Source organism: Perognathus longimembris, chromosome 6 (assembly GCF_023159225.1).
Source record: "Perognathus longimembris pacificus isolate PPM17 chromosome 6, ASM2315922v1, whole genome shotgun sequence".
In the NCBI taxonomy this organism is placed as follows: Eukaryota; Metazoa; Chordata; class Mammalia; order Rodentia; family Heteromyidae; genus Perognathus; species Perognathus longimembris.
The window spans coordinates 69,346,632-69,373,087 of record NC_063166.1 but is presented as its reverse complement, the minus strand read 5'-3'; the positions used below and the strand labels follow the sequence as shown (position 1 = coordinate 69,373,087).

The window sequence follows — 26,456 nt, the reverse complement described above, 5'->3', positions numbered from 1 at the left end:
CTCAAGTGACAGAGTGCTAGCCTTGAGCGGGAAGAAGCCAGGGACAGTGCTCAGGCCCTGAGTCCAAGGCCCAGGACTGGCAAAAAAAAAAAAATAATAATAATAATAAATTTGAGCCTAGTGCTGGTGGCCCATGCTTGTAATCCTAGCTACTCAGGAAGCTGAGATCTGAGGCTGACGCCAGACTGGTCAGGAAAGTTTGTGAGACTATTATCTCCAGTTAACCAGCAAAAAAACCAGAAGTAGGGGCTGGGAATATGGTCTAGTGGTAGAGTGCTTGCCTTGTATACATGAGGCCCTCAGCACCACATATATAGAAAAAGCCAGAAGTGGCGCTGTGGCTCAAGTGGCAGAGTGCTAGCCTTGTGCAAAAAGAAGCCAGGGACAGTGCTCAGGCCCTGAGTTCAAGCCCCAGGACTGGCAAAAAAAAAAAGCCAGAAGTAGAGCTGTGACTCAGGTGATAGATCACTGGAGTTGAGCATAAAAGCTTAGGGGCAGTGTGCAGGTCTTGAGTTCAAGCCCTAGGACTGGCACATGTACATGTGCTCACCTTCCCCCCTTAAATAAATAAATAAAATTGAGCTGAATGCTGGTAGCTTCTACCTATAATCCTAGCTACACAGGAGGTTGAGATCTAAGGATCATGGTTCAAAGCCAGTCTAAGTAGATAAATCTGGAACTCTTATCTCTAATTAATCAGCAGAAAAACAGGAAGTGGAGGCCTGGCTCAAGTGAGCAAAAAAAGCCAAGTGAGAGAGCACTGAGACAAATCTAAAGTTGATTATGTGAATTGCCCCTGGTGCATTTCTTTGCTTCCTGCTTGAGTGTCCCTTCTGGGTGGCAGGGCAAGAGGGATCTCTTATCCTAATGTCAGCAGTGTAGTAAGCACTTACTGATCACTGACTTAAGGTGGGCATGATATATATTACTTGGCATTCACTATCTGTGTCTTGGTAAACTCTTAAAATAGTACAGGGATTATGATGTACATGTTTTATCTGAGCACAGGGGAAGAGGTGTTGCCTGGAAATGGGCAAAGAGAACAGTTACAGTGGCCTCCTGGGGGCTGGACCCAGAGAACATAGGCTTGAAGTATAGAGGGGAAGAAGTCATTGGAAACTACTGCTAACCCAGTTCAGGTGGCACAAAGATGGGGGATCACGAGAGGAAGAACAGGATGGTTGGGAAGCATTGTGTTGCTTTTTAAAATTTAAGATGGGAAGACCCTGGAAGAAGCCTCTGGGAAAGGAGAGAAAGAAAGCAACGTGTGAGGGTTGGAAAGCAGACCAGTGACTGGTTCAGTGCAGCCAGAGAACTGCCCTGGCAGACACTGGCAGCAAGGTGCTCTTTAAAACCACCATAGCAATTTTGATGTAGCTATAGGGCATTCGGGCTCCTGCTGGATTCCAGCAGCTCTAGACCTGCTATATATGGTGTGCCTGGCTGTCTGCACATCCTCTTTCTCCTTCCCCTAGGCAAAATTGCTCTGTTTAAACACCCACACAAGTTTTTTTTTTTTTTTTTATCCCCTCAATCCAATAACCTGTGCAGCAGCATTTTCTCAGCATTGCACAACCTAAGTGCACTAGTACCTGCTCCCTTAGGAGTGTGTTCTTTACAGTAGATCTGACAGGCAGGCTGTACACCATGTGGTTTTTGGATGTGGCTCATTGTTGAGTGAGATGGCTTCTGGAAGTGCCTCACTCACTCTACTTGTCTGTTTGCTACAGACTATCTTATGGCCCCTATGCTACCCTAAAAAGGGTTAGACTTCATAGGGAGGGAGTTAAGGAAACGAGGTAGATATAGCCATGTACACAGCCCTACGAGGGGTCAGTGTGCCAGCTCATAAATGAATGAACCATTCATTAGCACACTGCTGTGGCTCATGGGCTCTGCTTTCTTGGCCTCAGCTGGTGACAGAGAAAGGGAAACAAGGTTCACGAAAGTCCCCCTTGGGATTCCTTCGTAGCAGCCAGTGTGACAAACCTGTCCACGTGCCCACTAATCTTCATTGAATTCAGTCAGATGCCCTAGGAGTTGCTTATGAACTGAACTACCATGTGGCAAAACAAAACCAAAACACAAAAGGCACTGTCTGAGAGCCCAAATAGGGCAAGTGAAATAGGATGCTCAGAGCTGCCAGTACACGGCAGGAGGTTAGTATCAGGAATAACAAGAATTCTCCCTGTCACAGATTGAAGCTGAGAGGAGGAAGTCATGGCTAGGAAATACCCCCCATTCCTTTGAACAGTCCAGACAGTGCTGTTGTCCTCCTGCTTGTCTTACTTAGTGGGAAGCTCTTGGTGCTGTGTTGTCACTGAATTGTGGAAATAGAATGCCAGACACGAGCTTGGGGGAGCTCAAGCTGCATTCCAGCTTTTCTCCACTGTGCAGCTTTAAGTTACTTCACCTCCTTGGTTTCTTTTCTTTGAAACAGGGACAGTTACAGTGAACAAAATGATGGTGTAAATTCAGGAAGATAATGGATAGAAATAATCAAGTCTTATACTTAATAAATAGTAGTACGCATAAGGCAGAGTCACTGTATGTAGCCCTTTATTTTTTGAGGCTCCTTTGTCTTCTGTCTCTGCTTGCCTTTTAGAGAGTTTAGGGAGCCCAGCAAGCGAAGGCTTGAATGCTCCTTTTTTTTTTTTTTTTCTTCGCTAGCTGGGTTATTTTCCTTCCTTATATGTAAAAGAGATCAGTGTTATTTATGGGCCACTGGAATCACTGAGAGACAAGGATAGTACTGTGAAGCTTAAAACCTTGATAATAAATTGTGGGTTTTAAGAACATCATCAAGCAATTGGAATGACTCCTAAACAGAAAATAGTTTATATACAGATTAAGTGTATATTCAGAGTAGGTGGTTTGTAAATTCTTGTTAAGTGAATAATTAATTATTTGTTATATGAATCTTCTGGCCTGATCTTAGCTGCTGAGGAAGCTGAGATCAGGAAGATTGTGGTTCAAGGCCAGCCTGGACAGGAGATTTTTTTTTTTTTTTTTTTTTTGCCTGTAATGGAGCTTGAACTCAAGCCTTAGGCACTGTCCCTGAGCTTTTTTTGCTCAAGGCTAGTGCTCTACCATTTGAGCCACAGCACTATTTCTGGATTTTTCTATTCATGTTTTACTGAGGAACTGAACCCAGGGCTTTATGCATGCTAGCCAAGCACTCTTTTTGAGACCCCCCTTCTCAACCAATAGCTGGGCATGGAATGTGCCCATCATTTCAACTATGACAGAAAATAAAATAGGAAGATGGCAGTCTAGGTGTGGGCCAGGGCAATAAGTGAGATTATTAAAGGGATGTGGCTTAGCAGTAGAGTACCTGACTAGCACATGCAAGGCTCTCAGTTAAAAAGAAAAGAAAGAAAGAAAAAGAAAAAAAAAAAAGAAAAGAAAGAAAGAAAAAGAGGGCTTAGTGGTAGAGTGCTTGCCTAACATGCATGAAGCCCTGGGTTTGATTCCTCAGCACCACATAAACAGAAAAAGTTGGAAGTGGTGCTGTGGCTCTAGTGGTAGAGTATTAGCCTTGAGAAAAAAAAAAAAAAAAAGAAGCCAGGGACAGTGTTCAGGCCCTGAGTCCAAGCCTCAGGACTGGCCAAAAAAAAAAAAAAAAAAAAAAAAAAAAGCATCTTTTGGTCAGGTACCAGTGGCTCATGCCTATAATCACTAGCTACTCTGGAGTCTGAGATCTCAGTATCATGGAATGAAGCCAGACCGCGAAGACAAATCTGAGAGATTTGCATTTTCAGGAAAAAAGAAAAAAATCTTTTATTGTTAGTCGTTAATCTCTTTTTAATGTTTTTTAACGTTGCTTTTTTTGGTGGGGAGGGGGCTGTGCTGGATTCAGAGCTTGGGCCTGGGCCCTTTCCCTGAACTTTTTTGCCCAAGGCTAGTGCTCTGATCACTTGCCACAGCTCTATTTCTAGCCTTTTCTGGTTAGTTGGAGATAAGAATCTATCTTATAGCTGTTATGCCAGGGCTGGGTTTGAACTGAGATCCTCAGATCTCAGCCTCCTGAGTATTTAGGATTACAGGCGTGAGCCACCAGTGCTCAGCTTATGGTTGCATTTCTCAATATTTAACATAAGCATTTGTAATGAGGAATGCATTCACAATGTGAGTTGAAGTAAAGCTGTTATGTTCTTTTGTTTAAACCTGGTTTTCTGTAGGACATGACATATTGGCTTTGTTTTGCCCTAGATACTAGGATCATTATATTTTGTGGTTGGCTATTTTGAATTTGTTTTATGTGTGTTTGTGTGTGTGTGTGTGTGTGTGTGTGTGTGTGTGTGTGTGTGTGTATCCCGGGGCTTGAACTCTGGGCCTGGGTGCTTCCCTGAGCTTTTTTTGCTCAAGGCTAGCCCTCTACCACATGAGCCACAGCTCTACCTCTGGCTTTTTCATATATATATGTATATACATACATACATACATACATATATATGTATAGTTTATTACAGATAAGAGTCTTACAGACTTTCCCTTCCCAGGCTGCATTTGAACTGTGATCCTCAGATCTCAGCCTCCTGAGTAGCTACTATGGCAGGTGTGAGCCACCAGTACCCAACTTATTGCACTTTTCTTTTGGGACACTTGCTACATTTTCTTTTCACTCTATATGTGGCATGTTTTGTCTTTCTCGGGAGAGACACTGCTCCTTGAAAGGTGGTCCTAGTTTTTGCCATCATTATACTATTTCCACAGTCAACCAAACACCAGTAGTTCATGGGAACTCAACTCATTTTCATTGTATGAAATGTCAGCCACTTTGACATTGTCTTTATTTGGCATTGTCTTTTCAATCCAGATAACCACAAGAGCCAACCGTTATCTGTAAGGGCTGTAGAATAATCTGCATTCTTAGTGATGTACTTAGGAAGTTTATGGCCTGAGAAAATCTGGGCCTTTTAAACCTCAGAAAGCAGGTATATTAACAAGCTACAGAATTTTCAAATAAATGAATTCCATTACTTCACTATTGCCAGATGAATTGGCCTCTGACAACACTTAAGCATCAAGGTACACACAGTGTCTTTTCAGATGAGAGGCTGACATGAGCAATTTGATTAACTTTTAGGAAAGTCTCATGAAAAAGGCTAAATGTTTCCCTATGTGCTTTTGCCTTGAAACATGCCCTGTGGCTTATAAATTATAGTAAGCCAATCTTTTTCCTATTCTGTTTCATTATTGTTCCAAAGTATTGTTTCTTAGGTACCATCTGGGTTCAGGGATTACAAATTTAGAATCACAATATCAACAAATCCAATTAGAGATCAGTACTCATCCTCTATCATATGGGCTGTGATCTCACCAAACATTTTTTCTCTTTTCAGTAACAGGCATTTTTTCTACTTTTTGAGGTTATCCATTTAATTAGTTCAGTCTTAAGAGACTCATTGGTTAGAAAGACTGTACTTTCATTGGACTGAAAGTGTAGCACAAGTGGTAGAGCATCTGTTGTGAGCAAAAAAGCTAATAAGCAGGGGCTGGGAATGTGGCTTAGAGAGTAGAGTGCTTGCCTAGCATGCATGAAGCCCTGGGTTCCATTCCTCAATACCACATATATAGAAAAGGCCGGAAGTGGCGCTGTGGCTCAAGTGGCTGAGTGCTAGCCTTGAGCAAATAGAAGCCAGGAACAGTGCTCAGGCCCTGAGTCCCAAGTCCTAGGACTGGCGCAAAAAAAGCTAAGCAGAAGTACTGTGACCTGAGTTCAGGGCCTGGTACAAAAATACATACATAAAATATTAAATAAAACAAGAGGATGATTGTATTTGTGTTGATCATTGTTGAGTAAATCTTTCCTTCTATGGCCAACCAACCCCCCTTGGGTTTTAGTTTGTTTTGTTTGGGGTTGGGTTTTGTGACAGTCCTTGGGCTTGAACCCAGGGCCAGGGCAATGACCCCGAGCTTTTGTGCTCAAGGCTAGCACTCTACCACTTGAGTCACAATCCTGCTTCCAGCATTTTGGTGGTTAATTGGACTTTCCTTCCAGGGCTGGCTTCAAACTGGAATCCTCACATCTCAGCCTCCTAAGTAGCTAAGACTACAGGTATGAGCTACCAGTGCTCAGCTAAAAGTTGTTGTTGTTGTTTTAAAGTAAGTCATTTCCAGTTTTCTGTTTCAATGCCCTTTGCTAAAATCATTCTTGAATGAAAATGCATAATAAGGAAAGTGCAGACGGGTGGTGACTCTGTGTTTTCTTCCCATCTAGGATGTGTCTGGTCAGAATGAAGCAGGAAGGCCGGAGTGGGAAATACATGTGTCGCATCATTGTTCATTTTATGTGGGAGGATATTGAGCAGCGTGGTAGAGTCATGGGGGTAAGTGCTTGCCATCAGATTCTGGTCTTGGCTGTGATGACAGGTTGCATACCTTGAGTTTGGGGTTTTCCTGTTTTAGAATGGCCTTTGGGGTTTCTCTGAGTGCTGCCTAGTGTCATGAGGTCATTCATTTGGAGTAATTCTGCCTTTGTGGCGATTGACATGTCACAGATAATTTGTGTTTTACACATGGTTGTGACTTGGTGTGAGGACATCTGTGTGTATGTGTGTGTGTGTGTGTGTGTGTGTGTGTGTGTAAATGGGATTATACCCAACCTATGGTGTTAAGAGTGATGGAGCTGGGCTGGGGATATAGCCTAGAGGCAAGAGTGCCTGCCTCGGATACACGAGGCCCTAGGTTCAATTCCCCAGCACCACATATACAGAAAAAAACGGCCAGAAGCGGCGCTGTGGCTCAAGTGGCAGAGTGCTAGCCTTGAGCGGGAAGAAGCCAGGGACAGTGCTCAGGCCCTGAGTCCAAGGCCCAGGACTGGCCAAAAAAAAAAAAAAAAAAGAGTGATGGAGCTGGTGAATGGAAGGGATCAGATACTGATTTAAGGACTCTGCTTTTGACACTAATTCGATATTTGTCCTAGTCTGATTCTAATGGAAATATCCTGATATGAAGCTTTGAGTCATTGAGAACTAAAAAGAAAACATGTTATTGGTGTGTGCCTGTACACATGCGCACACCAGTGCTGGGGCTTGAACTCAGGGCCTGGTACGGGCCCTGAGCTTTTTTTGTTCAAGGCTAGCATTCTGCCACTTGAGCCACAACTCCATTTCTGGCTTTTGATATTTACTTGGAGATTAAGAGTCTCACAGACTTTTTTGCTTAGGCCAACTTGGAATTGTGATCCTCAGATCTAAGGCTTCTGAAAAGCTATAAGGGTGAGCCACCAATACCTGGCCCCAAAGCAAACTTCTTGATCACTAACCAACCCAAGAGACTTTAGAAAGATACCTGCTGAAAATGTCATTAGGCCAAATGCTACTGACTGATGCCTATAATCTTATCTATTCAGGCGGCTGAGATCCAGGATCATTGAAAAAGTCAGTCATTGAAAAAGCTAAGCTACAGCATATGGCCCTGGGTTCCAGCCCCAGTACCAGCCCCCAGGCTAAAACAAAAGCTATTCTTTTAACGTAGATGGGCTTATCTATGTTATTCTTTTTAACGCAGGGGCTTATCTTCTAACTCAGGCATATCTTACCCACATTATTCTGAGTCCTTGCTATTTCATTCATTCAATGTATGTATATTATTCAATGTATGTTCAGTTGAGTGTGAAACCTTGTTAATCATCATTCTTAGTTCTTGCCATTTACTTTCTTCCAAGAAATAACCATTGTTTTTCTGTTTTGGTGTATATATTTGAAGACTTTTTTTGTTTCTTATGTTATTCAGTGAAGAAAAAAAAAAAAAAAACCAAATCCAAAATAACACTAATAAAATCACCCAACTATGCTGTTGGGTTTTATAAAGAAACAGAAGGAGGAAGAAGTTATTTTGGCCTCAGGGTTTCAGAGGATTTGTTCTTTGGTTGCTTGGCTCCATGCAGCTATGGAGCAGAGCATTATGGCAGCAAGAAAATGTGGCAGAACAGGCTGCTCCCTTCTTTTGGTGGACAGGGAACAGAGAGAGAGAGAGAGACAGAGACAGAGAGAGAGAGAGATAGACCTTGAACCCTTTCTTAAAAGTAAAACATAGGTTTTACTTTTATTTTATTATTATTTATTTTACCAGCCCTGGTGCTTGAACTCAGAGCCTGGGCACTGTCCTGACTTCTTTTTGCTCAAGGCTAGCACTCTGCCACTTGATCCATAGTGCCACTTCTGGCTTTTTCTGTTTATGTGGTACTGAGGAGTTGAATCCAAGGCTTCCTGCATGCTAGGCAAGCATTCTACCACTAAGCTACATTCTCAGCTTCCTTACTTTTATTCTTATAATTATTACACATACATTTTGTGCTAATCCTGTGTAAATTGTAATCTTTCATGTGATCATAGGAGAGGATAGTTGCCCTTTGGGAACCTTAGTTGAGGATTGGGTTGGTTTTTTTTAAAAAATGTATATATTTTCCTAATATCTCTGATGGGCCTGGTATATAGGAAGCCAATGGACATGGATTTGTCTTTAACTATCTCTCTTGACATTTACATGTTGTTCTCTGAGACAACATACCAATGACATTTCTCATCATTCAATTTGAAGTCAATATTGAGCCCTCTTGGAATTGCCCTCTTTGGCTCCTGTTTCATTTTTCTCACTGCTGGTGTCTGGCTGTTTTAGTTGCCCTGAGTGAGGTCAGCAACCTGGAAGCTGTTCACTCAGCTGGTGTTCTCCGTGCCCTCAGTATTCACTACCCAAGTCTGTAGCAGCACACAGTAGACACAGGGTGGGGTTGGCAGTCCAACATCATCTCATTTAAAGATGACCAGTGATACCCTCTAGCTAGCCAGGGACTTGGCTGACTGCCAGGCCATTATGCAGTAGCTCTTCAATGAACCTGTTTTTCTTATCACTGTTGACTAAACTCTGCTAGAAGTGGGGCCAATAGAGCCACATGGGCTACAGCTGTCCCATCTTAAATAACTTAATAAGCCATAAATTGCTGACTTCTGGACCACAGGAATCTTTTAATTGCTCCCCTCCCCCATGCATTTCTCATGGACCTCACAATGGTCAGCACCCTGTGGGTTTCATTGTATGCAATGTTTCTTTTACTTAACTATACGCTTTATAAAATCAAGGAACTTATTCAGTGTTTTGCTTATGTGGCAGACATTAATGGGTAACTGCTACTTTTTGAATGAACTTCAGCCTCTAGAACTCTGTTTTAATCACATGGATCATATGTGAATGGTGTCCTTTCCAGGTATACATCGGGGCAGTCCTGCAGGAGTCTTTTCTTTTTTTTCATCTCTCATTCTCACCAGTCATTTTAAAATTTGGATTTTTCTAGGTAGGGTGCCACTCCATTGGAGTGTGCTAGGTCAGTGTCTCTTACACTTTAATGTGCCTACAGTTCACCTGAAGATTCTGCTAAAATATAGATTGGGGTTCAGTAGGCTTTGGGTTGGAACCAGAGGGTCTAACAAGTTTCTAGGTGTTGCCATTGTTATTAGTGGTACAGCATAGAGGAAGGGCAACCACACTTTGAGAAGCAAAGTTTTAGGCAATTCTGCTAATATTGCTTTTTAAACTGTCTTGGTGAAGAGAAATGCACAAGTTGTGGTTTAATTCCAAAGATTATTTTAAAAGATGATGATTTAAAAATAGAATTTATACCAAACAGAGCTATGGCTCAGAGTGCTAGCCCTGAGCACCAAAAGCCCAGGCCCTGAGCTCAGACCCTGAGCTCAGGCCCCCACAACCAACAGAAGAAAAAAAAAAATTTTTTTTCAGTGAAAATTAAGAAAAATAATTTGGGGGATTACAATGATTGTTTTAACTTGATCCTCCTTCCCAATCTCATTATTATTATTATTTTTTGGCCAGTCCTGGGGCTTGGACTCAGGGCCTGAGCACTGTCCCTGGCTTCCTTTTGCTCAAGGCTAGCACTCTGCCACTTGAGCCACAGCACCACTTTTGGCCGTTTTCTGTATATGTGGTGCTGGGGAATTGAACTCAGGGCCTCATGTATAGGAGGCAAGCACTCTGGCCACTAGGCCATATCCCCAGCCCCCAACCTCATTATTTAATAGACACCCTTTGTATAGGAAAGGTTGTATGGTAACTAGTTGTAATGCATGCGTGTTATGTTGAGGGGTCTCAATCTTCTGTAAGTGAACAGTCTGAAGCAGCGGAACATGTGGCTAGAGAACAGTAGTAAGCAGCAGCATGCAGCCAGTCCGGGAGGCTTCTCATTCTGGTTGGCAAATCTTTCCTCTCCTAAGCTTCAGTTTCTTTATTAAAAACAAAAACTAGGTGGTACTGGTAGTGAGGTACCTACCCAGTTTCCAAGTTTCTTTCTACCTTTGAAAGCCTCTGATTTGAAGGTGGTAATTTGCAAATCTATCTCTGTGTCATTTGGCATCCCAGGTGTGCCTCTGGAAGAAAACTCATATAAAAAGTAAATTTTATAAATCCAATCAAATCATTGTAGTGATCATTTTTTTTCTCATGCCAAAGAATTCTCAGAGGCTGTTATTTTAAATGGATTAGTGTGGGAAAGATCCAGGACCGGGAAGGCCACTAGCGAGTTCTTGAATCAGAACTTTGAATGAGGAATGTCTTTGAAATTAGAATTCCAATCAAGAACTCTTTTGACACTAGAATTTCTCATAGGTGGGAAGATTTTGACTTTACAAGTTTTCCTTTTTATCAGCTTTTTAGGTGTGCAACTATTGTGAAAAATAAGTAGATTCATATGTCATTAGTGAAGCTGGTACAAAAAGCATGTGTTAAATTTGAGGTTACCAAAAAAAAATCACATCAGTAATTTAGTGTGCTGACTTAAAAAATAAAACATCATTTGTGATTTAAGCATATGAATTAGCTGTGGAAATAAAGCTCATTATATCACCTCATCTGGTCTTGTTTTATTTCATTAACCAGTTCTTACAGACCTTTGTGAGCTGAGTTGCAGCTGAAGAGGTTGGAGCCCATTTTTCCTTGGGCCCTGGCCGCACTCCTGAGTGTTAGTAAGAGCAAGAACTAAGACCTGACACAGCTGTAAAAACAGACAGCGCCTTTGGCCTCTGCACTTTCTCCTGGTGCAGGCAGATTTCAGATGTAAATTTCACCCTGCCTCTCTTACTAATGAAGTAAGTTTCTTTTGCTGGGTTTGCAGCCAGGTGTGTCCAGTCTTGTGGCTAACCAGGGCGCTTTACTTCATTTTTCCATTTGTGACATTTCAACCAAACTTAAAAAACATAAAAACTAGCCCAAGGCAGTGGCACATAGTGTTAATGGTAACCTTAGGCTGGCTAAATGACTTCCTCTCAGTTCTGCTTTGCCAGACATCTCCGCCTTGGTAAGACTTACAATGAGCAGGTTTAAGCTCTCCAAGACCAGAAGATATTGGCGGGAAGAGGTGGAGAGGGCCCTCGTTAAGAAATTTCAGTTTATCTTTATCAGTGATCCCTGACATACTGGTTCCCTCAGCAAGACTTCCGATGACGTCTTGCTAGTAGTATTCCAGAATAAGAATTGAGCCTCTGTCACCGTCTGTGGCAGGACTGCTGGGTGGGATGGTGCAGGGGGATGAAGTGGTGGAGCTGTGGCCTAAACTGGACTCCTTTGTGAACTTATGAGTAGTTTTTCAAAAAGTGTTTTGCATTGTAAGGTCCTCTGTGATCACACTCCAGACTGCCTCTCTAAACTCATTTCCCCCAGTTCTTCTTGAACCTTAAGTATGTGAGACCTTCTAGCACATGTGCCTGGCACTGCCTGCACCCCTAGTGAACATCGCATTCCAGCCTTGGTTCGCCTTTCTTTCCCTCCAGCCAAACCAAATGCCTTGCTGTTTGTCTTGTATTTCCTCATTGAGGTATGCACCTAGATTTCCCAATCCTTTTACCAAACTGGTAGCCAGTTCCAGGCCCCCTACCTGGAAGTATCATAATAATCTACATGTATACCCTTCTCTGGGTTCTTACTCTGTATCATAGTTGTTTATGTCTGCTGACTGTCTTCCAGGTGAATTTCTGGGGTGTAAGGATCTCATGCATCCTTCTTTGTATTCTCCAGAATGATGATAATTGCCCCTTGGCTGAATAGGTTCCCAGTAAATATAAGAAAAATGAAGGAAGACATTTCTGGAGGCCTAGAATAAGTACTAGAAGAGTGTGGCAGAGAGATAAACTTTTTTATTCCGAGGATGTTTGTTTGTTGTATTAGCCAGAAATATTGGAAGAAAAATTATTTCCTGTGCTGTCAATTTGTTTCTCTTTTCCATGCTTTCCTACTGTCTAGTGGAATTATTTGATTTTTAAAAATTGAACCATTTAAACATGATATTTTATGTTTCTAAACTAGGAGGCTTTAAATTTAATAAAGGCTTAAGTTTTTCTGAAACTATCCTTTCAAGTTTTCTAAATTCGGGGCTGGGAATATGGCCTAGTGGCAAGAGTGCTTGCCTCGTATACATGAAGCCCTGGGTTCGATTCCCCAGCACCACATATATAGAAAACAGCCAGTAGTGGTGCTGTGGCTCAAGTGGCAGAGTGCTAGCTTTGAGCAAAAAGAAGCCAGGGACAGTGCTCAGGCCCTGAGTCCAAGGCCCAGGACTGGCAAAAAAAAAAAAAGAATCAAGTTTTCTAAATTCCCCTCTGATCTCACACCTCCTTGATAAAAGTCTTCAAACTGGAAGCTAGGCACCGGTGTCTCTGCCCTGTAATCCTAGCTACTCAGGAGACTGAGATCTGAAGATCATGGGCAAGAAAGGCTGTGAGATTCTTGTCTCTGACAAACTACTCAGAAAAAGCCAGAAGTGGCAGTGTGGCCCAAGTGGTAGAGTGCTAACCTTGAGCCAAAAGAAGCCCAGGGACAGCACCCAAGCCTTGAGTTTAAGCCCCAGGACCAGCGCTCGCGCTCTCTCTCTCTCTCTCTCTCTCTCTCTCTCTCTCTCTCTCTCTTTCTCTTTCTCTCTCTCGTTCTCACTCTCTTCTAACGGATTCAATCCTCCATACTAAAAAAAGTTAATCTGTTTTTTTTTGAGGAGGCATCTGCATCTGTAGGTACAATTGAAACTTAAAGTCAAAGGTACTGGTTTGAAAGACAAAAGATCATGTTTAGGATATAGTTTTGTGGCTATAGATATGAAGAGCATGAAGAACAATACCTTAGGCTCAAGGCCATGAGAAAAAGAATATGTTTATTCTCAGGTATCAACAGTTTGTTTTTTTGTGCCAGTCCTGGGGCTTGAACTCAGGGCCTGGGTGCTATCTCTTAGCTTTTTTTGCTCAAGGTTAACACTCTACCACTTAAGCCACAGCTCCACTTATGGCCTTTTGGTGATTAATTATAGAGATAAGGGTCTCATGGGCTTTTGCCCTGAGTAGGTAGCTGTAAGTCACATCCCTCAGATCTCAGCCTCCTGAGTAGCTATGATTACAGGTGTGAGCCACCAGCACCTGGCCAAATAGTTCTTTTGAAGTTTTTAAATGGCCTGAGCTATTAGAGTGGATACTTAGTTAATGGGAGAGAGGAGAGTAAATTCTTAGAAGGCAAAGTCATTCTATTTGGGGGTTGAATTTATGTTGAGTCCAACTGAAGATGCACCACTAATGTTTGCATTCCTTTCTCTACACAAAATCTGAGGCCTGAAGACGTGGCAGGACAGCATGGAATAGGTATTTAGGAAGCTTTTTAATGGCTCAGTTGCCTCTTTCTGAGTGGCTCACTGGATTCACTCACTCTATTTTGGGAGACATCCCTGAAAGAGAAATGATAAACCTTTCTGTTTTTGAAATGAATTGAAACATGAAACATCCATGCACTTGATCATTTTTCCCTTCAGGTTTGGATTGTGAGTTTCCTGAGGTCTAATTTGTTTGTCTTTATATTCCTACACCTGTAGAAATGGAGCCTTGTACATATCAGACATTCAGTAAATGTTTCTTGGCTGGATGAGCAAATGGGTGCATTTGGTGTCCTTCTGTTGCCTCCTGTTACCTCACAGAATTTCTATAGGAAAAAAGCAGTGACCTGATTCTATTTTTCAAAGCCTTGTTCACCTCAGGGCATTTGGGATGCCCTGCCTTTCTGTAATGCTCCTCTCAAGTATTTCTTGTGCTGAATGTTCCTGTTTAGCTCGCTTTCAGAACCCCTCATGTCTTTAAGACTTTCTGGCTTTTTTCTCCCCTGCTCATTTGATACCCTTTATTCTGTAGTCTCACTCCTATCCTACCACTAAACACTTCCAAAGAATGCCAGGTGCTGGTGGCTCACACCTGTAATCCTAGCTACTCAGGAGGCTAAGATATGACCATCTCCATTTAAAGCCAGCTGGGGCAGGAAAGTCTGTGAGGCTCATATCCAGTTAACCATAAAAAGCCGGAAGTGGAGCTGCCTTGAGCACAAAAGCTTAGGGACAGTGCCCAGCCCCTGAGTTTAAGCCCTAGGACTGGCAATCCCCCACCCCCACTTCAAAAAAAAAAAAAAAAAAGACTTCCATAGATCAAGAGGGACAGTTTTATCTTGAATCTCGAGGTCTTTTCCCTAGGTCCACTCCCAAGTCTGAGGCCCCTTTCATTCAGAATTTCTAGTGCAATACCACAGAGGTTTCCTACTCAGCAAGACTAATAGAGATTAAGGGCAGAAAAAAAGACATGCAAATGCTAACAATGTTATGAATTTACTTCTTTTTCTGGCATTTAGAGTCTGAATGTCTCCACATTGGCTGAATTTGCCTTAGTTGATTTTACAATTATTTTTCAGACTTCTTGGTTGTGTTTTTTTAAGAGCAGAGGAATACTGAGACTGAACACCGGGTGCAGAGGGGCTGGTCTGGGAGACTAACAAAGGTGGCATTATACTGTGTACAGCAAAGCCAATAAATGAATTCAGGAGACACCTAGATGTGTTTCTAGAGGAGGGCATGAGAGGGAGGGGTCTGGTGGAAAGGCAGAAAGGTGGGATTAAAATAAATTAAAATGGGGCCAGCATGTTGGACAAGGGGGACAGCCTCTTTCAGTTCCTACCTTTGCTTCAGCGTTCTCATTCTGCTTAAATGAAAAGTTCAAAACTAGTCTTTACCTTGTGCCTTGTATTCGCCCTTCCAACTCTCCCTCTTACTCAGGAAAAGACGTCATCTTTACAGCCATTCCAGCACAGCATTGTGGCTCTTTCTGCAGTCTTAAGACATGAAACTGGAAAGGAATCTTTTTAAAATTAGCATGCATTAGTTATATAAAGGGAATCCACTGACAGATCCATACAAATATACAATGTACCCTGATCAGCCTCACTCTGTCACTCCCCTTGTCCTACCCCCTGCTTCTAAAAACAACTTCTATGGGTCTGTCTCCTTGTTCCATTTTCATATGTATAAATATACTACTTTGACCATATGTATCCTCATTCACTTCTTTAGCCTTCTTCCCCTACTCCTACTGCCACTCCACCAGTGCCGATTCTACTTGGAAAAGGAATCATGAAGTAACTTGATCCAAAGATTCTCAAATTATGGTCCTTGAACTGGAGTGTGGCTCAGGTAGTAGAACTCCAGCCTTGAATGAAAATGCTAAAGGAAAGAGCATGAGGCCCCGAGTTCAAGCCCCAGTATAGGCACCAAAACCCAAGAGAGCATTAAGCAATCAAATTATGGTCCTCAGACCAGCAGCCTCAATATCATTTGGGGATTTATTGAAGAATGCAAGTTCCAGGATCATATTTCCAAATTAGAAGTTTGGGGGATAGGACCCAACAATCTTTTTTTTTTGTCAGTGGGGTTTGCACTCAGGGCCTGGGCACTGTCCCTGAGCTTTTTCACTCAAGGCTAGAACTCTACCACTTTGAGCCACAGTGTCTCTTCTGGTTTTCTGGCAGTTAACTGGAGATAAGACTGTTATGGACTTTCCTGCCTGGGCTAGCTGTGAACCAGGCGTTGAGCCACGATCCTCAGATCTCAGCCTCCGGAGTATCTAGAATTACAGGCCTGAGCCATCATTACCCTGCCCTAGCAATCCATCTTTTCTTCCCTCCCTCCCTCCTTCATTCCTTCCTTCTCTCCTGTTCATAGTCTGACCCTGTCTTTTAACTTATAGAATTGGAGAGAATGAAGCATAAGCTAGAAACCAACAGAAAAGGTTTCCCGATTGCCAGCTCTTATAGCTCTCCTTGGTATGAGGAGCATGGCATATGCTAATATGCAAATGCCATATATGCCATATAAAGGTTGGCAATATCAGAACAGAATACCCCATTTGTAATAGCTACATTAATCAAGTGCTTTCGCTTTTCCACACACGTTAACAAGCACCACTTGAAATTTAAAACACCCTGAAGTAATCTTAACCTGTGAGATAGTTTTCACAGGTAGGAAAAGAAAGCTCCGAAATTTGTGCATTTGTTTCTGTAGCAGGTATCACTAACTTGGTGGTTTAAAACAGTTGGAATCTATTCTTACAGTACTGAAGGCAAGAATGAGTTTCCCTAGGCTGAAAATTAAGTGTTGGTAGGGTTATCTCTTTCTGGAGGTTTTAGGGTGAAATCTCTTCTTTTCCCCTCCCAGCTGGTGGTAGTTGCCAACATTCTTTGGCTTGTGGCTGCTTTGCTCCACTGTCTGCCTCTGCATCGAATCTTTCTTCTTTCTGTATCATCTTGTAAGGTGCATGTGATTATATATTACATTCATATCACATCTACAACACCTTTTGTTTTATTTACTCGACTCTATAAGGAATTAAGTTGTAGATAACTTTTGTGAGGCTATTGTTCATTGTTCACTTGGGTAGTGTAACAGGGCTTATCCAGTGGATATGGCTGTCTGGATGGGAACCCAAGCTTGCCCAAACTGCTCTTGTCCCTGCTCTTGATGCATTACTGAACACTACAGCTTTTGTGCTAACATCAGGTGTGTTTTCTTTTTCTTCTCATTTACTGAATATTCACATGTCACGTGGCACTGAGCCTGTTGTCCTTTATGCATCTCAGTTTTCTGGTCTTGGCTCATCCAGTTAGGTTGTTCATCCCTTACAAGGTAGAGATTCTGTTTTTCCCATTTTTGAAAAATAGGGATATAATTCACATAATATTTATGATTTTAATTTTCTTAGGCAAATTCACAGTGTTTTGCCTCCATTACCACTATTAATTCCAGAACATTTTCATCACCTCAGAAAGAAGTCCTGTGCCCATTGGCAGGCACTCCCTGTTCCTCCTTCCCGCAGACCTGGGGGCCACTGCTTTCCTTTCCATGTCTGTGGATTTGCCTATTCTGATCATTTCATAGAAATGGAATGATACAATATATGGTCTTTTAGGTTTGGCTCCTTTTACTTAGCATCACGTTTTTCAGGGTTCATCTGTGGTGTTGCACGTTTTATTCATATTTTATGACTGGTCTGTTTTTAAGTTTTAGAATTTGAGTTTTTCCACTGGTGGGCACTTAGGAGTAAGGCTGTTGTGAACATTTACATACAGACTTGTGTCTGCCCATGTTTTCCATTCTCTTGGGGAACTGTTAATTAAGTCCTACTTAATTAACTTTTTTTGTTAACTTTTTTTTGGGGGGGTTGTCGCTTGTGGGGCTTGAACTCAGAGCCTGGGCACTGTCCCTGAGCCTCTTTGTGCTCAAGACTAGCACTCTACCACAGCACTCTACCACTTGAGCCATAGTGCCACTTTTGGTTTTTAGAGTGCTTACTTGGAGATAAGAGTCTCATGGGGACTTTTCTTCTCCGGGCCAAACTGCAATTCTCAGCCTCCTGAGTAGTAGGAGTACAGACGTGAGCCACCAGTGCCCAGCTGTGTGTTAACTTTTTGAGTGATTTGAATTCCTAGTATAATTTTTTATTTGTTTACAGTAAAATAACATTCTTGCAATAACGAGTTTGAATCACTTGTCTTGTCCTGCCAGAAAATAAGCATTGACATCCACTATTTTAGACAAGAATAAAGGGGCTGGCAAGAGTGCTTGACTTGTATACATGAAGCCCTGGGTTCAATTCCCCAGCACCACATATATAGAAAACAGCTAGAAATGGTGCTGTGGCTGAAGTGGCAGAGTGCTAGCCTTGAGCAAGGAGAAGCCAGGGACAGGTCTCAGGCCCTGAGTCAAAGGCCCAGGACTGGCATAGATAGATAGATAGATAGATAGATAGATAGATAGATAGATAGATAGATAGATAAATGGAATAAGGACTGGAGAACAATGGAAGGCGTTTGGTCAGCTTGGCCACTCTTCTTGGTGAGCTTGAATCAAGTCAAATCTACCTGACCTCTCTGGGGAGGTGAGTCAGATGATTTCTACATTTACTCCAGACTTAACATTCTGCAACTTTGCGAAAGTCTAAAATGTTAGCCTTGTGTTAAACCCCAGAGCCCAGAGCTTGTGTTCTTTTTTTCTTTTTTTTTTTAGCAGTTCATCATTCTCTGTCTGATTTCTGTTCCCAGACACAAACAAGGTTTTACCCATCTACTCATCCATTTTATTGTGACACACTAGCTTCCAGGTACTATACTAAACACCAGAGATACATTGTCCTTGACTCCTGAGTGTAGCTGGAGACAAACATATAAACAAATAATTCCAATATTCAGGAATTATAGTGTTTTAAATTGTCCAGAGGACATTCTTGGAACTTGGAATGGATGCTATTTGGGTTGGATCTTTCTGGATAAGTAGGTGTTTGTTAGATAAGATCATTCCAGGCAGGAGACCAGTATGGATAAAGTCACAGTGATGTAGATGACAGAGGAGGTTTAGGTTTGTTTGGTGACTTTTTTCTTTCCCCTGCAATGTTAAAAGCAAATACTCTTTGTTCAAATGAGATCCCTGTACATGTATGATTTTTACAGACTCACAGTAAAATAAAATTTTATTTTAAAGTTCTGGCCGCATATAAATTTTCTTCCTTGGTTTTTTTTCTTATGTGTTTTTTTGTTTTGTTTTGTTTTAGTGTTTCTGGGGTTTGAACTCAGGGCCTTATGCTTGCTAGACAAGTATTCTGTCACACGAGCCACATCCTCAGAGCTTTTCTGGTTTAAATATTTTTCAGGCAGTCTTGTTTTTACCTGGACTAGCCATTGACCATGAGCATTTTACTTGTGGCTTACTGTGTAGCTGGAATTATAGGTACATGTCACAATACAAGTCTTACTTGACTGAGGTAGGGTCTCTCTTACTTTTTTGTGGGGAGGGGGAGGGGTTGGCCTCAAACTCCAGTTCTCTTGATCTCTGCTGCCAAAAAGCCTGGGATTGCAGGCATGAGCCACTGTGCCCAGCTTCTTCCTTGTTTTTGGAGAGCACTTCAGAGTCAGTTTCCGAGTAAAGGGATTCACTTGAATTGTTCAGAAGACTTGGTCAAGATTTGGGCTTTCTCCATAGCACCAGCTCAGTTTGGGCTTTTGCAAATGCTCTGTTGTCCCTCTAACAGTTTTAGTTACATAAAAATATTAGAAATGTAAAGTTTTACAATATGATCAGCACAACCCAAACTAATTTCTAACATTTGTCTAGAAACATATATGGATGGCTTTGTGTTTTCAACTGCCCCCTTCCCCTCTCCCCAGCCTTCATGAGGGGTCATTGTACAACTCTTTCCATGGTCACTGTTCTCTTCCCTTTTACTGGAGGGCAAAACTAGGGCAGAGAAATAATTTTTATTCACTTCTGAAAGGTTACAGTAATAAAGAAACTCTTGTTAACATCAGAGAAGGTTGCAGCCAAGAGTTTTCACAGTCTGGCATTGTTTATTTTACATGTAATTTGGAACCTTCTGCACTCTTAAAATATTGGCACAAAAATGTTTTAACTCTTGCAGTACCTTACCACAAGCAGCAGTAGTATGGTGTTGGGAGGCAGCAGGGCCCTAGAGAGCTATTTGCTCTGTTCCTATTGGAGAGAGGGAGACAGAAAGAGACAGCGAGAACATGCAATGTATACATGCTCCTGTGTACATTGAGAATCAAAAATCTGTCCTGATGAGCTTACATGCTTCTTCTCATGAAGCAATGAGAATAGTGTAACACTCCTGCTTTCCTTCTGCCATGACTGCCAACAAGCACCAAGCTTCCCTTATTTAGATATTTTGATAGAGTTCTTCTTTATCTCTCTTTCCTCTCACACATACTTTATTTCATAACTGCTTTCTTTGATTTTGGTTTGGTTGAATGCATATGATGCCCAGGGAAAAGTCTGTGCCAGGTATTTAAGCTCTACAAATCAACTTGGGATGGGATTGAGTGTATCCCCATTTGACATCTGAGGAAAACTGAGGGGTCAGAAAGAGAAGCACTTGCCTGTGGCCACCATAGTAAGTCACAGGCCAGATCAGGCTGATTTTCAAACGTTTGTTCTCTCGGCCATATGTACAGGTTTTGCTTTATGCCAGTGTGAAGTAACAATGAGAGAGTGTACTAATGAATTAACCTCTATGTTTCTAGGAACACAAGCCACTTGGGTGAAATGAGCTAATTAGTAGCTGGCCCCATTAAAAGGGTTTTTGTTAGTTGAGACTGAGATTTTAAAACAATTGGGAAGGATGCTAGACTGAGGGTTAGGTTCTAAAGCGTTTCAGGATCAACTTTGCTCCCAGAACTTGGAGGACCTTCTTCCTTCCCCATATGTCTGAGGATTTGTGGGCTTCAAATAGAGCTGTGTAGTAACCTGGGCTTTGAGAAGTCCCAGGCATTCCCAGAGCTGGCTGTCTTCTGTAATCTAGCCTGAGGTTGATGGCCTGTGGCCCCATAAGTTCCCCTTCCTCTCAGTCTGGCATTTTCTTCCTCTCTTTCCAAAATGGAGGGAGAGCTTTGGCAGAACTTAGTGCTACCAGATTCTATGGAACTAACACCAAGCTGTGTCCTCCAGGGACCTCTAACCAAGGACCCCTCCCCTGCAGGAGTTTTCAGTTTTCAGTAGGGCCACCATGACTGCTCCTGCAGGCTGTAGACTCTCTTAGAGCCATCCAGACAGTCCTGTCCCCTTGGGTCTTGATATGTGCTTCCAGGTGCTCACCAGATGAACAAGGTGTGCTCAGGACTTTTCACCATTTTTCCCAGAAAGAGCTCTGTTCTCCTTTGGAACACACAATTGCCTTTTGCTTCTCGACTGCAAGAACTTGTCCCTGTGGTGGAGAGTCGATTAGTACATGACCCTGATGCAGGTGGCTCCTACCTATAATCCTAGCTACTCAGGAGGCTAATACATGAGGATCATGGTTGAAAGCCAGACCAGGCAGGAAAGTCTGAAACTCTTATCTCCAATTAATTTCTAAAAAGCAGGAAGTAGAGCTGTGGCTCAGGTGGTAGAGCATTAGCCTTGACCTAAAATAGCTCAGGGACCATGACCAGGACCTGCACACACAAAAAAAGATAAATAAATAAAAGATTAATATATACATATGCAGTTCTGGGGCAGGGAAACAGGCCCATCCATTCAGATCTAGTGAAGAACTCTGTGTAATACTGCTTTCCACCTCTAAGATGAGAGTAGTTGGTGCTTAAAAAGTCCAGAGGCCATACTCTGAACTAGGGCAACAACAAATGCTGGAGAGGATGCAGGGAAAGAGGAACCCTTCTCCACTGTTGGTGGGAGTGCAAATTAGTACAACCACTTTGGAGAACAGTATGGGGGTTCTTCAAAAAGCTCAGCGTAGACATACCCTATGACCCAGCCATACCACTCCTAGGCATCTATCCTGAACAACAGGTCTCAGGATATCAAAAAGACATCTGCACATCCATGTTTATCGCTGCACAATTCACAATAGCAAAAAAATGGAAACAATGCCCCTCTACAGATGAATGGATCCAAAAAATGTGATACCTGTACACAATGGAATACTACATAGCAATTAGAAATGATAAAATATTGGTATTCGCAGGGAAATAGTCAGAACTTGAACAAATAATGTTGAGCGAGACAAGCCTAGAACACAGAGAACAAAGGGGCATGGTTTCCTTGATATATGACTGTTGGGCGGGGGTGGGCGGGGGGGCAGTAGAGACCAGGTCTGCGAAACAAAAACTTCTTGTCAAATGGTATTTCCACAGGTTTGGGTCAGCAACCTTACATTATGTATCTAAAACCAAACAACTACTAAACATAAAAAGGTCTAAAATAGACTTCTCAGTGGATCACAATAGCTCAACAGATATGTATACAAGATCATATAAGACAAGGATAAGCAAACTCTATTGTTGACGTTATATTTAAAGTTCTAGGTGAATTTCCTTTGGCGTAGGCCACGTGGCTACTGTATATGATTTTGGTACACTGGGTATTGTATATATGTCTACCTGATCTAGGGAAGGGAAAGAAAAACGAAGGTGTAAGATATCACAAGAAATGTACTCAATGCCCTATTAAGTATAACTGTACCCCTTTTGCACAACACCTTGTCAACAAAATTTAATTAATTAAAAAAGTCCAGAGGCCAGTGGATGTTTATGTTTCATACCTGTAATCCTAGCTGTACTCAGGAGGCTGAGACCTTAAGATTGAGGTTCAAAGCCAGCCCAGGTAGAAAAGCCCACAAGGCACCATCTCCATTTAGCCCACAAAATTCTATATTGGAGACTTGGCTTTAGTGGTAGAACTCCAACCAGGAGCAATCAAGCAGAGCGTGAGTGTGAGACAGAGTTTAAGCCCCAGTGCCAGCATGTACACACACACACACACACACACACACCCGTGGCACACACACACATACCCGTGACACACACACACACACCGGTCACACACACACACACACACACACACACACACACACACACCCGTGGCTAACTCCTAGTTTCTCAAATCAACCTCTTCCCATCACATAGACTTTATGGCTAGATATACCTGGTCTAATCCTATTTCAGCCACAATGTGGCCTTGAGATCCTAGGCAAACTCTTATCTCCCTTACTTTTTCTGTAACACTCACATTATTGACTGTAATAAAATAGCATGACAGCAAAGAGCGCATGATACATGCTAGTGATAAACAGGTGCCTTCAGGTGGCTGTGTACAGACCTTTTCAGTGGCATTTCACATAAGCATAAAGGCATGGATCTGTTGCTGCCTCCCTAGATTCTGGCCTTTTGAAGGACGAGATCACGTCCTTCCTCTTTCTGTCTCCTGAATAGGACGGCCTGAGTGAAGCCCATGGCAGGCTTTGAGCTGATATTGGCTCAGTTCATGAGGATGACTTGGGCAGAGCAGGATGGCAGATGCTTTAGTTTCTCCATCAGTATCTGGGGAAATAGTAACCTCTTAGTTTGGAGCCTTTGAGGACAAGTTAAAATGAGCAGTGTGAAGTGTTTGGAGCCCTTTGAAAGAAAGGGCATTGGAGAAATTAATGGTGTTTTTGCTGTTCTTGGGAAAGCCCTTTGTGGTTCCCAGTGTATAAATTACTTGGAGTGAGTTTTCTAACACCTCCTACTCTGCTCAGTTCAATGTGGCTTTTTTTTTTTTTTAAATAACTGTCTGCTGTAATGCTTCTTTGCTCATGACTTATAAAGATATATATTTGGGGTGTTGGACTTTTGACCCTTTCTGCTCTCAGGAGAGAAGTTTCTATTAGAATAATAAAAGGTGTAAAGTTGTATGTTGTTCCTTTTCTAGGCTGTGGGCAGTTGAGCTGTTGAGGTTAAGAATCGACAGACTTTTGTGGTTCCTGCGTGGTTACAGGAAAAATAAAGATAACCCCCGTTGAGCTCTTAGTAGCCTGAATATCTCCTACTTCATTTTTTCTCAACCCTATTCCATGCCCTGATGCTAAAGTCCTTTGGATTTCAAATGAACCCAGTTGTCTTGGGCATTTTATGTCTCTCCCTCCCCTCCCTTTTTTTATTTCAAAGACAGAATGTGTTTATCATCATCAGTGCTTTGGGACCCAAGGTGACTTGCCTGCCAACCAAGACCCTCCCTCTTGAAAGGAAGGCATGCTGGGTCTGGCCCAGCATGGAGGTGGAGAGCAGTGATGGTTGTGAGGACCCCTTGCTTCTATGATGCTTCTCTCACAATCCCAGATGCTACACTGCCCTGAAGAGCTCACTCTGTGCCTGCTATGTGCAAGGCATTGCCTGGGAATATGGGGGGTGGGGGTTGCAAAATATCGTGTGAGCCTCCAGGAATTTATAGTAAAACCTCCAGTAAGTGTCACTGGCTCTGTCATTGAGTGAGTCTTTGCAAAAGCCTGTCAGTGCCTGTGAGTTGCTAGCAGCAGGCTCCCAGCCTGTTCCCACCCATATGTGTGAACCACACATCACCCCTGGCACTGCTCATTTGGGTCCTTAGATGGCAGGTTTCAAGCAATAGCAACCAAGTATCTTACCATCGATCATTCTGTATGTTTATTTAGTTTATTGTTCTTCCTTGGCTTTCTGGAACTGTTTTTTGTTCATTGCTGCTGCCTTAGTTCCTAGAACAGTGCTTGGTTTATGGTTAGTATTGAATATCCACTTGATGACGGTGTGAATATTTCTCTTTGATCCAGTAGCATTATTCATTTGTGTGGCTCCATTAAGGATTGTCTCGTTCATTTATTTATTCAAAGAATATCTTCATCTCTTATCATGTGCTAATCCCAAAGTGCTGCTGGTAAAAATATGCCAGAAAGAAGTGACCCTACAGGGTTTACAGTCTAGTTAATGCCAAAAGGAGAAGTGAAGTTGAAGCTTTCCCAGGTTCACTTCCAAACTAAAGTGATGAACAAATAAGATATGACTTTATCCACTATTTTATTTGTTTTTTGCTACAAGTTTCCTAGAGAAACTGTCCCAAAGCTAGGCTGTGAAGAGAGGGAGGGGCAAGAAAGCAGGCAGATGCCCAGGTTCTCAGGGAAGAGGCAACCCTCACAAGAGAGACAGTGTGTGTGTGTGTGTGTGTGTGTGAGAGAGAGAGAGAGAGAGAGAGAGAGAGAGAGAGAGAGAGAGAGAGAATGAGGGGGGGGAGGATACTGGGTTTAGAACCTCCTTTCCAAGACAGGTCACACAGTTAAGAGTGATTGGGCACTAAAGCCAGGCAGCTTCAATCCCACCCCAGCCATGTGGCCTTGTCTAAAGGACTGTGCATCAGCTGATCCTCCATAGCATAGGGAGGACTAACTGCACTACCCACCTCACACCCTAAAGCATTGTGAGAGTTAATGAGTTATTGGGGGTGGGGGTGATCTTTAAACAATACTGGAAAGGTAGATAGATATTTACTGCCATTGTTTATATTACTTACTGTTAAACATTTTTGCCTCTATTGTTAATGGGAAAAGGAAAGGAAAGGCCGCATCTGGTAAAGTTTTGATGGGACAACTGAGGCCCAGTGTGATTTGTTTTTCAGAATCACAAAGTAGGAAAATGGCTCCTGGGGCCTAAATTGTTACTTAGATTCTGTGTTTCTTTGTTGGGACTTGTATACAGACCATCAAAGAGATCTCTTTAACAGACATAGCACTTAGCTGACGTTTCTTCTCCTTCCTTTTTTTTTTTTTTCTTGCCAGTCCTGGGGCTTGAACTCAGAGCCTGAGCACTGTCCCTGGCTTCTTTTTGCTCAAGGCTAGCACTCTACCACTTGAGCCACAGCGCCACTTCTGGCCGTTTTCTGTATATGTGGTGCTGGGGAATCGAACCCAGGACTTCATGTATGCGAGGTAAGCACTCTACAATTAGGCCATATTCCCAGCCCCTTCTCCTTCCTTTGGATAGAATAGTCTCTAAAAAACATTTTAATGAAAATAGAGGACAAGAAAAGAGAGTTATCTTAGAAGTTGGGACTGCTGTCAGAGTTCACAAAGTCAACTGACAAATTCCCTTTTAAGGGTTTCTGAACTTCAACCCTTGGATGGGAATGGAACACAAGGGTTCTAATCTGGTCATTCCCAGGATACATTCTCAGGGCAAGCTATCAATGGAATGGAAAGCCTGAGTCTTAAGATTGTCTTAGAAATCAAGAGGTTTAAATTCTGAACCCGAGGGTTCAAGACTAGAATCTCAAGACCAGTTGGAACAATACAGGACACACTGTCACAGAAAAGATGCTGGACTGAGAAAAAAACTGAAAAACTGTGAAGTTTTTGTTTTTTCCCAGTATTAGAGTTTGAGCTCTCAGAACCATGCACTTGCTAGGCAGGTGCTCTGCCATTTGAGCCACACCTCCAGTCCTATGTGAACATACATCTCAATAATTTATTAGCTGGGTGAGTGGTAAGTGAGCAAGTCACTTTACCTTTCTGAGCCTCTATTTCCTCATCTCTATAGCAAGGAATGACATTTTTCTTGAATTATCATGGGGTCGGTATTTTGGAATCTTTACAGCTCTGAACAGTAAGGAAAGCAATGAAAGACAATCATTTTGTGGTCTATGAGAAACAATGGAAATGTCTGCTTTATTGTTTGGCCTGTAGATGTTAGTTTGACCTGCTGTGGCCAGCTAACTCAAGTGACTTGGCTCCTTGGGGCTATTCTGCCTTTTTTATTCCCTGTCACTGGAGAAGAAGACAAGGCTAAAATGATGAGGCTAACAACTTCTGTCT

The 26,456-nt window shown here is 42.4% G+C and overlaps 1 protein-coding gene across 3 annotated transcripts in view; it reads left to right on the top strand.

The window, feature by feature from the left end:
* LOC125353413 (ubiquinol-cytochrome-c reductase complex assembly factor 1) overlaps window positions 1-26,456 on the top strand; it is an 84,644-nt gene that overhangs the window by 37,669 nt on the left and 20,519 nt on the right. For all 3 annotated transcript variants that reach the window (XM_048349075.1, XM_048349077.1, XM_048349076.1), the window contains one exon: window positions 6,224-6,332. In XM_048349075.1, the coding sequence (XP_048205032.1) occupies window positions 6,224-6,332 (109 nt within the window). The remainder of the gene's footprint in view (window positions 1-6,223; window positions 6,333-26,456) is intronic.